At 45.3% G+C, this 12,735-nt stretch overlaps 3 protein-coding genes across 3 annotated transcripts; 2 read left to right on the forward strand and 1 right to left on the reverse strand.

Annotated features, from left to right (window-relative positions):
- Positions 1-1,325: 1,325 nt before the first annotated feature.
- LOC120678067 (vegetative cell wall protein gp1-like) lies at positions 1,326-6,380 on the forward strand. The gene is made up of 2 exons (XM_039959227.1): positions 1,326-1,452; positions 5,887-6,380. The coding sequence occupies exons 1-2, from the start codon at positions 1,326-1,328 to the stop codon at positions 6,378-6,380; spliced, it is 621 nt and encodes a 206-aa protein (XP_039815161.1).
- An 876-nt stretch (positions 6,381-7,256) lies between these two features.
- Positions 7,257-7,981, forward strand: LOC120679903. Its single transcript, XM_039961561.1, has one exon. It carries the CDS (start codon positions 7,325-7,327, stop codon positions 7,814-7,816), a length of 492 nt encoding a protein of 163 aa, XP_039817495.1. The 5' UTR covers positions 7,257-7,324; the 3' UTR covers positions 7,817-7,981.
- Positions 7,982-8,268: 287 nt separating this feature from the next.
- Positions 8,269-9,084, reverse strand: LOC120678068 (ethylene-responsive transcription factor ERF118-like). Its single transcript, XM_039959228.1, has one exon. It carries the CDS (start codon positions 9,082-9,084, stop codon positions 8,269-8,271), a length of 816 nt encoding a protein of 271 aa, XP_039815162.1.
- Between the last annotated feature and the right edge of the window lie 3,651 nt (positions 9,085-12,735).

The raw sequence follows: 12,735 nt of genomic DNA on the forward strand, positions 1-12,735 counted from the left end.
AAGGGCACGACATACAGGGGCTTCGTGCTCCCTGCGTTGGCCACCATGGGAGGCACGTGAAGCTTCTGCAGCTTGATCATAAAAAGAAACTGAGATCATGGGGAGAAAGAGGAGGCCGAGGGGGTTCCAGTTTGGCAGTTTCGAGCATGGGAGGCGCAAGTCGGCTCCGGCCATGTGGCAGCCATGGCCGTGGCTTTCTGAGCTTCGTTGAGCTTGGATCAGGAGAGGAGGCTACGATGGGGATGTGTGGAGTTGATGAGAGAAGCTGTCATGGGTCTCACCTTCATCGGGAACAGCTCGAGCGAGGGGACGACTCTCAGTTCTTGTGAGCGGTGGATTAGCTAGTGGAGCGGGAAGGCTTAGCGAGCACTGTGATGGCGCGGCGGGGAAGAGAACTCGGCATCGCCTTTTATAGGCCGGAGATGGGGATGCAGCCGGGCATGTGCGGCCTCGCGCGGCGCTGTGCTTGACGGCGCTGCAGCTACGCGTGCGTGGGGCTGGTTGGCGTGGAGCAGCGCGCTGGTGGCCGGCAGCGGGATGCGCGGCGGTCTGCGGCGAGGTGACGGGTGCGGCAGGGCGAACTGTGGCGAGGTGACGGGTGCGGCAGAGTGAACTGTGGCGAGGTGACGGGTGCAGCAAAGCGAACTGTGGCGAGGTGACGGGTGCGGCAGAGCGAACTGTGGCGCGCGTGGTCGCGAGTGACGGGCAGGTGAGGCCAAGAAGTAAAAGATGCCGGCGACGCTGTTCCGAGTGTGCGCATGCATGCTGCCACTGTGTCTCTCGAGAGCAAGTGGTGCAAAGTTTGGTTCGTGAAGCTCGCATCCATGCAAGTGGCTGCATGCGCATGCTTAAGTGTGCTACTGCATATGTGGATGGGGTACGTGTGAGCTCACTTGATGAAGAGAGAAATAGAGATTAGGAGATAAAAGGATGCTGATTGGTTCAAGCGTGTGTGAGAGACAATGATGATTAAGTTTGAGAAAGATTAGGCGCACTAGGAGTTGAGCTCAAGAAAGAGTTTATGCAATTAGATTAAAAAAAAGTCTTGAATTCGAATGATTTTTGAATATGAATTTTCGGGCTGTTACAATAAGATACCCACAAAATTGCTCAATGAAATATGTTGTTCTGTCTAGCTAGAATAATATTATTGCTTACTACAAATCAATATTATTGCCGCTCATTAAAATGCCTATACGAAATTGAAAAAAGACCAACCTATAAACTAAAATGCTTATGAGTTTTTACCAAAATACTAGTTGATTTAGCATAAGTTGGCTAAAATGTTGCATACGCTCAACTTGGTGTTCATCACAGCTTCGGGAATGCGTTTGCCACAGCTCCGTGCCCCGCCGTCGTCGCAGCTCCCTGACCCCGCCGTTGTTGTTCTGCCGCTCGCACTCATTACCCCGCCGTCGTCGCAGCTCCCTGTCCGTGCCCGGATGCATAAAAGTATAACCGGGCTAAAACTACTCATTACCATATAGATTTTCAACGAAGTGTTTGTTTACAAGGTACATTTGCATGCTCAGTATTTGGAGAGTTCCTATATTAACATATTTTTTCCAACTCTACTGGGGAAGAAGAAAAATTCATTGGTTATCATGGAACCCAAGGGAGCTGATCAATCCAGCTGAGATCAACCCGAACAACACTAATTGAGGATTTGCTAATATGCTTAAAGATACATTCGGTGTGGATCTTTGGAATAGAATTTTCACATATCAATTGCCTATTTGCCTTATCTTTCACATGTCGATAAACTTGTGCATCCTCAAGGTTGTATACTGTTTCTTGAGTGAAAAGTGAATTTTATTTGTTCCTGTTAGAATTCGATTAGGTTTTATTATGGAAAATTAAAACAATGCAAACTATCATTAACTATGACAAAAAATTGCACAAAAATTATATCCAAGATCATATGATCCATTCTAGCCAATGCCTTGGAGATAGATGATAATTTTGATGGTCTTCTAGGGACAATTCAAACTTCTATCTCCAATCACCATATAATCTTAACAATAATATCTAAATTTAGTTAGAAAATTCTACTGTGGTAAAATTTTAGGAAAAGATAGAGTTTATTGTTAATTATCTATGCACATGAAATATATAATTTCCCTATGAGTTCGAGTTGTTTCCCTGTGTGTTCTTTAATAACCAACAAGGAAATATGAATGTCCCTATGAGTTCGAGATACTTCCATGTGTGTTCTTTCAAAATCAACAAAGAAATTTAAGTTCATGGCATACATCAATGGGGAGCTCTTTATATGCTGGTGATATATATGCCTTATGTTTATCAAATGCAGTACATATGGGTTGTCATTAATCACCAAAAAAGAGGAAATTGAAAGATATTTAGGCCTCTAAGGGGGTTTTGATGTTTGATAACAAAACACATGTACGTTTAATATTGTATTCTAGCATGTGTGAAGGTGCTAAGGTTGAACATGTGAAACAAATGATGCAGCGCGTCCCCTAAAAAGGAAATGAAAGTGGTGTTTTGAATTGACTCGAAGAATAGTATTTTATTTTGAATTTGGGTACAAGAACACCATACTATCAAGAGTGACTTTGATCTGCAGGTTTTGACTTGGATCTAGTGCTCAAGAGAACCTATACAAACCTCTGTGAGCCACAAAAGCCACTCAAAAATTATCCTCAAGTCCTTTTGAGTGAAGTTCCTGCTGAACCCGGAGACTCTGGGTTAGTATCCGGACATATACCCGAAGGCTCCGGATACCCTTTGGCCAACGACTAGTTTTCTGTGTGAGAAGTATTTGCTTATTCTTGAACTGAATAGGCAAAGGAGCCTTGAAAGAGCTCTCTCACTCCCTCCCTTCCATCCTTGAGTGATTTTCTTGAGGGATTCAAGTGAGAGTGGTGCAAGAGACAAGATTTATGCTAGTGAGCTGACATTCCCATGCTTGAGCACTAGAATTTTCGTCAAGCCAATGGATTCAAGTTTGTTACTTTTTGAAGCCTTGTGCTTCTAGATGGCTAGGCGTGCTCGTGAGTGCTCAACAAGATTTGTGAGCTCCACGAGAAGTTTGTACTCGCCATTCCTCTCGGAGGAATCCATAGTAAGTGATCTTGGGCTTGAGAGTTGGTCTCGCCCTTGGGCGAGGAGCATAGGGGTTCTTGAGCACCGTCTCTTGAACTCGTCCTCAATGGAAATGTAACACCTATGTGTGTGAACTTCGGGAAACAAATCGTTGTTCCTTTGTGTCTTCTTTACTTGAGCTTTTAGTTATTTTCTTGTGAGACTAATCTTCTAGGGTTTCCGGCCGATCTACGCATACACAAGCTTCTAGCAAGAACCTACTGATGAAAAACAAGTCCAAGGAACCCTGGTAAATCTAAATTTTCTTTAGGGTACCCAGTAGTTTTCCTTTCGAGCATTCATACCCGGACACTCCGGACCATATCTCCGGAAACTGCGGACCCTAAGTCCGGAGTATCCGGGCCTCTTGTGTACTGACTATTTTGAAAGTTTTTTTAAGTTTCAAGTTAGCCTATTCACCCCCTCTAGGCATCTTAAGATCCTCTCAAGTCCAATATACACCATCAAACTATCGCAAAAGTCCGATTTTCAACCTTCAACTACAAAACCAGATAATAGAGGCCATCCAACTATCAAAACCTGAAAAATTTGTCCCTTGGATGGTTTGAAAGGTAGTTTTTATTTTTAGGAAAATATAAATAAAATTTTAGTTAGATCTAAATAATATATATCTTTGCTGTGTGCCTGGTAGTTTGCCGTATGTTTTCTGTCGGGCACACGGCAAACTACCTCTTTATCGTGTGCACACACAACAAAGATATAGCACACAACAAAGAACCTCTTTGCTGTTTGTTTTTTTGGTACACGACAAAATAATAAAATTGCCATGTGCTTCATTTTTGCATACGACAAATTTGCTTGTTTGTCGAGTGTTTTTTTTGGCACTCAGGAAACAAGATTTTTGCCAGAGTGCTAGAGAAAAAACACGCAACAAAGAGAAATTCAAAGCACATTTGAAGCAGTAAACTAATTCAAATTAAAAAGTGTTAAACTACAAAGTTGTATAACTTCTCAAGATGTACAACTTTTATTTTGGTCATTTCTTCATTCAATAGAGCAATAGTAACATTGTTCACAAAATCTAGATCTCTCGTATAGTTTCCTAAAATAGAAGAGATATATAAGATTTATGAACAATGTTACCACCACTATTTCGGATGAATAAATGACCAAATAAAAGTTGTAGATCTTCAGATGTTATACAACTTTGTAGTTGACAACTTTTTATTTTGAATTAATTTTTGCTAGCGAAAAGTACATTTGAATATCTCAATTTGAAATTTAAAATTTTCAAACAACCTCGGATGGAGAAACTACCAAAATGAAAGTTGTAGATCTCGGAATGTTATGAAACTTTGTATTGACAACTTTTTATTTGAAATCTAAGTTTGAATTTCTCAAATTTAAAATTCAAATTTTATAAACGACCTCAGATGGAAAAACTACCAAAATAAAGTTGTAGATCTCTAAATGTTACGAAACTTTGTAGCTGATAACTTTTTAATTTGAATTCATTTAGGGGCATAAATAACCAATTTACACTTGATTTAGTATAATATGTGTGGAAAGAAAAGCAGGTGGGAGTTGAGCAATTCTTGTCAGCAAGGCTTGGCACTTTTTTTCACATCTGTAACTACATTTTTACTCTTTTTTTTTCCTTTTATATGTTGAAGTGAATAGTGCAGCTGTTTTGGCTCGCAATAAAGCAAGGGTCCTGATCGAGCATGCCTTCAAAGTATTGCTTTAAAGTTCCTCATGAAGACAAAGAACCAACTACTTTGTGAAGTATTGATCAGTGAACCATTGCGGGCGAGTAGCGAGAAAGCGTAATCTATGTCAAATCTTTGTCTCAAACCGGCAAGATGTGGTGGATAATGCGCGTTAGCGCAACGGCTTTCACACTAGTTGCTCAATCTTTTGCTTGTTTGGAGAGAGTACCATTATGGTGTAATGGAAAGTGGTTATTTTCACAAGATTATTTGTCCCCGGATCTATTGTTTCTTATTCTCATGCTTTTTGCCTTATTTTGACCTGTTTGATTATTTTAAAGAAGGAGGTTTTTTACTCCCCTCCAAAAAAAAGTATAATCTCCATTTTTTCATGTCTTTCCGCTATTTTCATTGCAGTCGCCTATCTCTTTAACTATTGTAGTAGGCCTCAGGCAATGGCCTTCGATTCCCCACCCTAAGTAGAGGAAAAATGTCCGCTATTTCTTAGGATGAATGGAGTATAGATACAAGTGAGGGTGTGGTGCATTGGTAGAGGAGGTTAGGTGCGAGGGGAAGGTTCGTGAATATTGCGTGAAGAATTCCACAACTTGTGATTTCTCTAATTGAAATTTTTTTGCCATTATTTCAGATTTTTTTGATTCAAATTTTGCTGAGTATAATTTTTTGCCGTAGGCCAAAAGAGCAATAGCAAAAACTTTGCCATGTGACCGAAAAAGAGCCCACGACAAACGTGACTTGCTTGGCACACAGGCAAACTACTAGAATCCGGTAGTAAGTGTAGGTTCTGCTATAGAATTCCAAATGGGCCGGGCGCGATTGGCGGCCCGAGGCACGGCTCTAAAAAGCCCGGCCCTAACCCGGCCTAAGGCACGATCAATAGTGCTTAGTGCCGGCCCGGCCCGACGGTCTTTTAGTGCTTGGGCCGCCATCTCGGCCCATAGTGACGGCACGATAATGGCCGGCCCGATAGCGGCCCGAGACATTCAATGGCCCAGCAGTCCACCTCCCCTTACCTCTTTCCCTCCCACATATAAAATCATCAAACACTAATTTCTACCCTCTCTTCTCTCTCCCCACCCCAACTCCCCAGCCGCCCTCCCTCTCCTCCGCACGCACCCCCACCCCCACCCCCACGCCGGCCCCAGCGGCGCCGTCTGCCGCGGCCGCCACCGCCTCCGGCCCCCGCGCGCCCCCGGCTGGGCGCCCCCCTTGGCCATCGCCGCCGCCGGCTCCGGCCCCCGCACCGGCCACAGCGGCGCCGCCCGCCACTGCCGCCGCCGCCTCCGGCCACCGCGAGCCCCTGGCCGGGCGCCCCCCTCGTCCATCGCCACCTCCGCCCCGTGCGGCCGCGTGCCGCCGTCCGCCGCCGGCTCTGGCCCCGCGCCGTCCACTGCGGCGGCGCCCGCCGGGGTCACGGCCGCCTCCGGCCACCGTGCCCCCTTCGCGCGGCCGCCTCCCTGCGCTGCGCCCTGCGGCTGTGTCGCTGCCGCCCCCAAGCAGGACCGGCCAAGTACGATGGGCCGGCCGTGCCATCGGGCCGGCCCGGCACGAAAAAAAGGCCTTAGTGCCGGGCCTGGGCCGTGATTTAGGCACGGCGCCCGACATGGCCCGGCACAAAAAATTTATTGGGCCGGATAGTGCCGGGCCGCATCGGGCCGGGCCACATCGGGTTAGTGCCGTGCTAGGGCCGGGCAGCCCATTTGGAATTCTATAGGTTCTGCACGTCCGTCATCGCATCCATCGTCCGAGTCTGTGAGCGCTTCGATCCTGACTCGGAGTAGATCGATGCATTTGAAAACTCAACTGCATAATTTCATATCGAGCAGCCCGGCACAGACGCACAGTTGGATGCTTACGGTAAAGATTGAATGAGATAACTTCCATTTCTTGTCATTAGCATCAAAACAACCACCCTCAACTAACCTGCTTTTATAACGTTTCCAAAGATTAACGGGCGTGTGCCTTCAAATGAGCACCGTATCCCTGCTGTCCTGCATCAGAGAGTCAGACTCTATACGTGGTACAACGAAAGGTAGATAGGTTAACAAGAACTCACACAAGTGCATTTGAGAAGAATCAATAATCCTGCATGGTAGATCATGGAACAAATCCATGTTTGATTCTTTTGCTCCTCGTGACATCATGGCATATATACAGCCAGATGACTAATACACTGGAGCTAAGAAAAAGATTTAACACACCAACTTAATCACAGCTCTGATATCACACCTAAAACTCAGTAGCTGGCAGGAGATTTTACCGACTGCAGGTGTCAGTCAGCCGTCAGAAAAGCTATCACACCTAATCTCTACCAGCATGCCTTCTCAGTGGCGAAAAATTGCAAAAAACTTCTGCCAAAAGATGTAAAGAGAAGTAGATAACCGGAGGTACAAGACGCATATCATCACTACTATTTAAGCACTGCATCATCACTAGCTCATCGTCATCACTCATCAACAAACCACACTCGCTGCGCCCAAGGCAAAACCAAGCACAGCAGCACGCGCTCTCTGAAAAGGAGACGAAGCATGGAGAAGGCACTAGGCCTAGCTCTAGTGGTGTCGGCTGCCCTGATCCTGCGAGCGCACCAGCCGGCGAGCGCCCAGGTGTTCTGCCGGTCGCAGTTCAACCTGGCCAACGAGGCGTGCAGCATGCGCAACTTCATCCCGGGCCCCGGCGTGCGGCGCGGGGTGCTGCCGCGGCTGCAGCAGCAGCTCAACGAGACCTCCGTCGAGCAGCAGCACCGGGGCGGCGACGACGATGACGACACCGACAGCAGCAGCAGCCGGCGGTCGTCGCGGCACCGGCACCAGCACCAGCACCGCCACGGCGAGGAGGTGGGATGGGAGGACCCCCGCGACACGGCGTGCTGCCGCCGCCTCATGGGCCTCGACAACTCGTGCGTCTGCCAGGCCACCGCGCGGCTCCCGGCCTTCATGAACTCCGTCAGGCACGCCATCACGCTCACGCCCATCGATGGCTGCGAGATCTCCTTCGAGTGCCCCGGCCCGCTCTTCTAGCCGCCGGATCGTCGCCCCCGCCGCCGCCGTCTTCTCATGGATGGTGAATAACTTGTGATTTAATTGGTAGTGAGTAATTGTGTTTACCAAACATATGTATCAAAGCTACTGTGAATTCGATCATAAAGCCCGGCGGGCCCAGAATAAAGGTTATTTCCGAGACTATGTTGTGATGAAATTTACCTTCCAAATTTCAGCCAATGGATTTCCTCCCAAAATAAAGAAGAAGAAATATTGGATGGTGAATCCTAAAAGATACTAGCAATCACAAATTCATAACAAACTTGACGAAAAATCGATCTTAGCACAATGTGCCTCTCAAATCTGAATGCATGCAGACATGATCTTCATGTGGCCATTCAATTTCTAGTGTACAGATTGGTCGAAAGAATTGCGAACGGATCGAAGTATTTACTCACTCGTCATCTTGATCAAAAGATTGTTGGTGTTGGTCATAAGAATCCGTTATCAAACAGCGACAAATCAGCCGGATCAAAGTCCATGCTAACATCCGAGAACCGCGGCAATGGAAGGTGCGCAAGATCGGCTAGCCCTACGATATCCTCGTCAGCGGGCTCGTCCGCCCAGATCGAATGAAGTCTCCGCGGCACATCATCGCGCCGTCGCGCATCCCGGAACAGCGGCGGCGGTGGCGGCGACGCCGACGTCGAGGAGGAGACGCACACGGACGCCGCCGTCGCACCCGCCGACGACGGCGGCAGCATCCTAGTCGTCGCCGCCGTCGTCAGAGCCAGTACAATCTGCCGCTTCTCATCTGGCGGTGGATTGGACGCTCTGCGAACGCCACCGGCGTTGGCGCCGCGCTTCGACGACGACGGCGGCGGGCCACAGCGCGGCGACGAGTGGAACTGCCTCTCGAAGGGGTCGTAGGCGGCCTTGGCCTCCTCCTCGGTGGCGAACGTGCCGACCCAGTGCCGGACCTTGAGCCGGTGGCTCCGGAACTCCGCCGCCCACCGGCCGGGCTGGCGCTCGTACACGCCGCGGTACCGCCGCGCCGTGGGCGCAGACCCGACGGCGCGGCTCCCCGCCGCAGCCAGCGCCAACGAGCCTATTGCTTGAGGTCGACCACACCCAGCAGGGTTCATCTTGGCCCTGGTGTTGGTCCTGCTATTGCATTGCAAGATCACGAGCTCTGTCTTGCCGGCTGATTTCGTGGGGGCGCAGACGTCGGAAGTTGGATCGTAGCCGGAGTCCGAATCTGTAGCGTCAGGATCGGAGAAGAAAATTCGGATCCGCCGAGCCTCCATGCCGCCTGCCTGCTAAATTTCCTCCTCCCGGACGGCGAAAAAGGACGGAAGCGGCTTGGATTTCCTTCCGCCGCGCGCAGAAAAGATAGGAGTCCTACTCCTATGCTTGCTTGATGAACCCCGACTACGCACACACGAATTTTCACTAAAAATTTGATGCGAATATCAAATTCTCTCAGATCGGTGTTAGCAATTGCATGCTAGTGTCTTTTGGTTTTTACCTTTACCTTTACCATTTGAGACAATGTTTGCCAAAATATGGATCGAGAGCAAATTTCCTAAAGAAGGAAAAGAATAAGCGAACTATAAAGTATATACTAGAAAAGATGGGCTCTACAAAGATTTGTCATTAGAAAATATGTTCCTTTCGATGGAATGAGGCGTAAATAACATCAAGTGATGCATTTGAAGAATAACATCAAGACTGCATTTTAGATGCATTCGAACAGAATCGTTTAATGAGGCGGGCACTTGCTATAAGAAGCGGTGGAGGAAATATTTGAACAAGTTATGCACGTCTTGTCTTGGTGGTTCTCTTCATGGATCCAGCACCTGTTCCTAGGTAACACAAGCTTGTGGGAATTTTTCCAGTTTCAACCCAGTTGCTTTCATGGGCTGGTTTTTCTTTCTTTTGATGAGCTAGGCTTTTCCTTTCTTTTGATAAGCTGGGTTTCTTTTTGTTGTTATTTCATTTCGATAGCCCTTTTTGTATCCCGTTTAGTTCAGTTTGGATTTTTCTATTGTGATTTGACTTTTAGTTTATTTCCAGCTCATTTACCTTTTCTATTTCGACCCATTTACTGATATCTTTTGTTCTTGGTTTCTAGTTTCCTTAGCCCAATAACTTGAGGCCCAGTTCTTTTATTTTCTTTTTTATCTTTTTCTTATTGGGCTCTGTTTCTTTTCATCAATTAGTTTTGCATGGGCCCATGTTATTATTTTTCTGGACTTTTACTCAATTTTGGTTTTCTGTGGGCTGTTTCTTTTCTGTGGCAGCCCATGCCCCAAAACCTGTTCGTGGGAAACTTACTGGCGAAGTGTTTTCTTTTCCAGTTAATGTTTTTGGGCTCAATGTTGAACAAACAACTTTTTTTGGCAGCTTTTATTTCTCTAATGTCGACAAAACAATTCATTCTGTGCTTTTTTACATGGTTCAGTATCCTCTTTTGTCTTATGGTCTGAAGCCAATTACCAAGTACACAGAAAATAGCCCAACAAGTAGAAGCCCAACAGACTCGTTAAGAACAACAGCAAACATTATGAAGCCCAAAATTACTGTAGCAATGTTAGAAATGCAAAAAAAAAGCCCAACAGACAGACAACTCAGCAGACATGGAAGTAAGACTGGGCCATTTTTCTCCAAACACTTCAATTAGAATTCAATAGTCAGAGTGGGTGACTTATGTGTAACCAAAAAATCAATCACCCAACAAGGGGACCGATTGCTGCGTGACTTACTGACTTACGTGTAAACAAACAGGTAGACAGAGGGCCACGCTAATTTACGGTCAACCGTACGGGAGCGCTCCGTACGGTCGATTTCCGACCAGAGTACCAGACCTACCGTCTGTCTATACTCCAACAGATGATGGCTCTAATATCGTGACGTTGGAGCTCTAGGACCGCTAGGCCCGCTAGCAGATGATGTGGGCAGTAGGAATCGAAGAACGCGCCACACCCAACCCAGCGAACGCACACATCCCAGGACCCAAAAGCCACCAGAGAATACAATTGAACAAGAAACTATACACATAAAAAATTAGATACAAAACATTTATCTACGTAAAAGTTTGGTCAAAGCGTAAAGATAAAAATATAGAAAAGAGAAAAAGATAGAAAAGATAAGAAAAGAATCATGATTTTTTTTTGGGAAATTTTTTGAAACAATCTTTCAGGGAAACTTCAACAAAAGTCTAGAACAAAAATTTCAAGAGAAAAAGTTTGGAAAACAAAACTTAAGAACAAAATTTGGGAGAAAAAAATTCGGGTATAAAAATTTAGAAGCAAAAACTTAAGATCAAACTTGGGAGATAAAAGATTTTAAAAATAACTTTTGTAGAACAAAAAAAAATAGAAGTAAATATTTTGGAAGCAAAACTTAATAACATTTGGGAGCTAAATTTTGGGATCGAACTTAGTCAACAGCTGAAACTAGGCAAGGAAGAAAAAATAAAAAAAAGAAAGGGAAAAGAAATTGGACATAAATGTTTTGAGATCGGTAAATTTTGAAAGAAAATTCATCATTTAAATTTTTTGTACAAGAAAAATTAGGAGCCAAAAAAGTTTATGCAAAAGATTCTGAAATAGAGAATTTGGAGGTAAATATTTTGATACAAAATTTCAAGAAAAAACAAAGAGACGAAAAAAAGTTTAAGACAAAAATTAACACAGGAAAGTTGGAAAAAAGAGAAGGTGGAAAAGTGGAGCAAGGAACCGCAGTACACCTGTGGTGCGTGGCACCGTGGCCCACTAGCTTAGGACCCTAGGTGCATACGTGCCTGGCAGCGCATCGACCGCTGGTAGCGCTCCGCGCGGTCGACCGCGGAACCAGCATTGCGGTAGACAGACCCTTAACTTTTTAGGTTCAACTGTTTTCTTAACAAAGCTTTTAGGTTGAATCAATAGGTAAATAGGTGCATGTAACTCAATGAGCAGTGGGAGACAAGCCAAATCAGAGAACTAGATCATAATTTTCAAGGAAAAGATTACCCACCATTTCCTACAGCACTAATACCATAATAATGATGGATTTCCAAAAAAAAAAAATTAACGCGTCGGGTTTTGTGGTGGTGATGCACTTGTGAGGATGTTGAGGAAACTGGTGCCTATCTGCTCCTGGCTCCTGCAGAGGATCTCTGCCGGGCATTAGGATTATTACTGGGAGCCAGTGTCGATTGAGGAGAAAATATTTTGTACGGTGCCTACAAACTTTACAAAATAATGATTCGTACAAACTAAAAAGATGTACATCCAAACAAAAAAATGGATTCAAAATATCATTCTAGGCAACTCAATTTATTTCTTAATCTGAACTAGAACCAAATTTTTGTAAAAAAGAAGAAGAAACATTAAAACTAGGGTATCCATGGTTCTAGTACAAGCCTGCAAGGCAAAAGGTACACAACTCTCGGCTGTTCCGTATTCGTGTCAAATATGAGGCAGCCGGGGAGTTAGAAATTAAGATAAATTTCCATAAAAATACGAGCCGTTCTGCTATGTGAAGCAAAAGGGGCCCAACAAGAATATATGGACATCTTTGGATGCACCGCAGTTAATGAGGCCCCTTTCCGGTATCTTGGAATTCCAATGCATCACACCCGAATCCACAAGATTGGAAAATTATAGAGGAGGGATTTGAAAGGAAACTGAGTACATGGAAATACAAGATGCTTTCTTAAAGAGGCAGGCTAACGCTGATAAACTCGGTCCTAAGCAATCTCTCTGTACATGATTTCCTTCTTTCAAATTCCAAAAGAAATTCTTAAGAAGTTGGACTATCACTACAAGAAACTATTTAATATGTGAAGAAAAAGAATTCGTCATGGATCACCAAAAAAACATCATAAAACAGTGTCTGTGACGATTTCAGATAGCGTCATGTATTGAGCGTCACAGATTAAATCGGGTGACGATTTTAACAAAATCGTCACG

This window comes from Panicum virgatum, chromosome 6N, assembly GCF_016808335.1.
Source record: "Panicum virgatum strain AP13 chromosome 6N, P.virgatum_v5, whole genome shotgun sequence".
NCBI classification, from domain to species: domain Eukaryota; kingdom Viridiplantae; phylum Streptophyta; class Magnoliopsida; order Poales; family Poaceae; genus Panicum; species Panicum virgatum.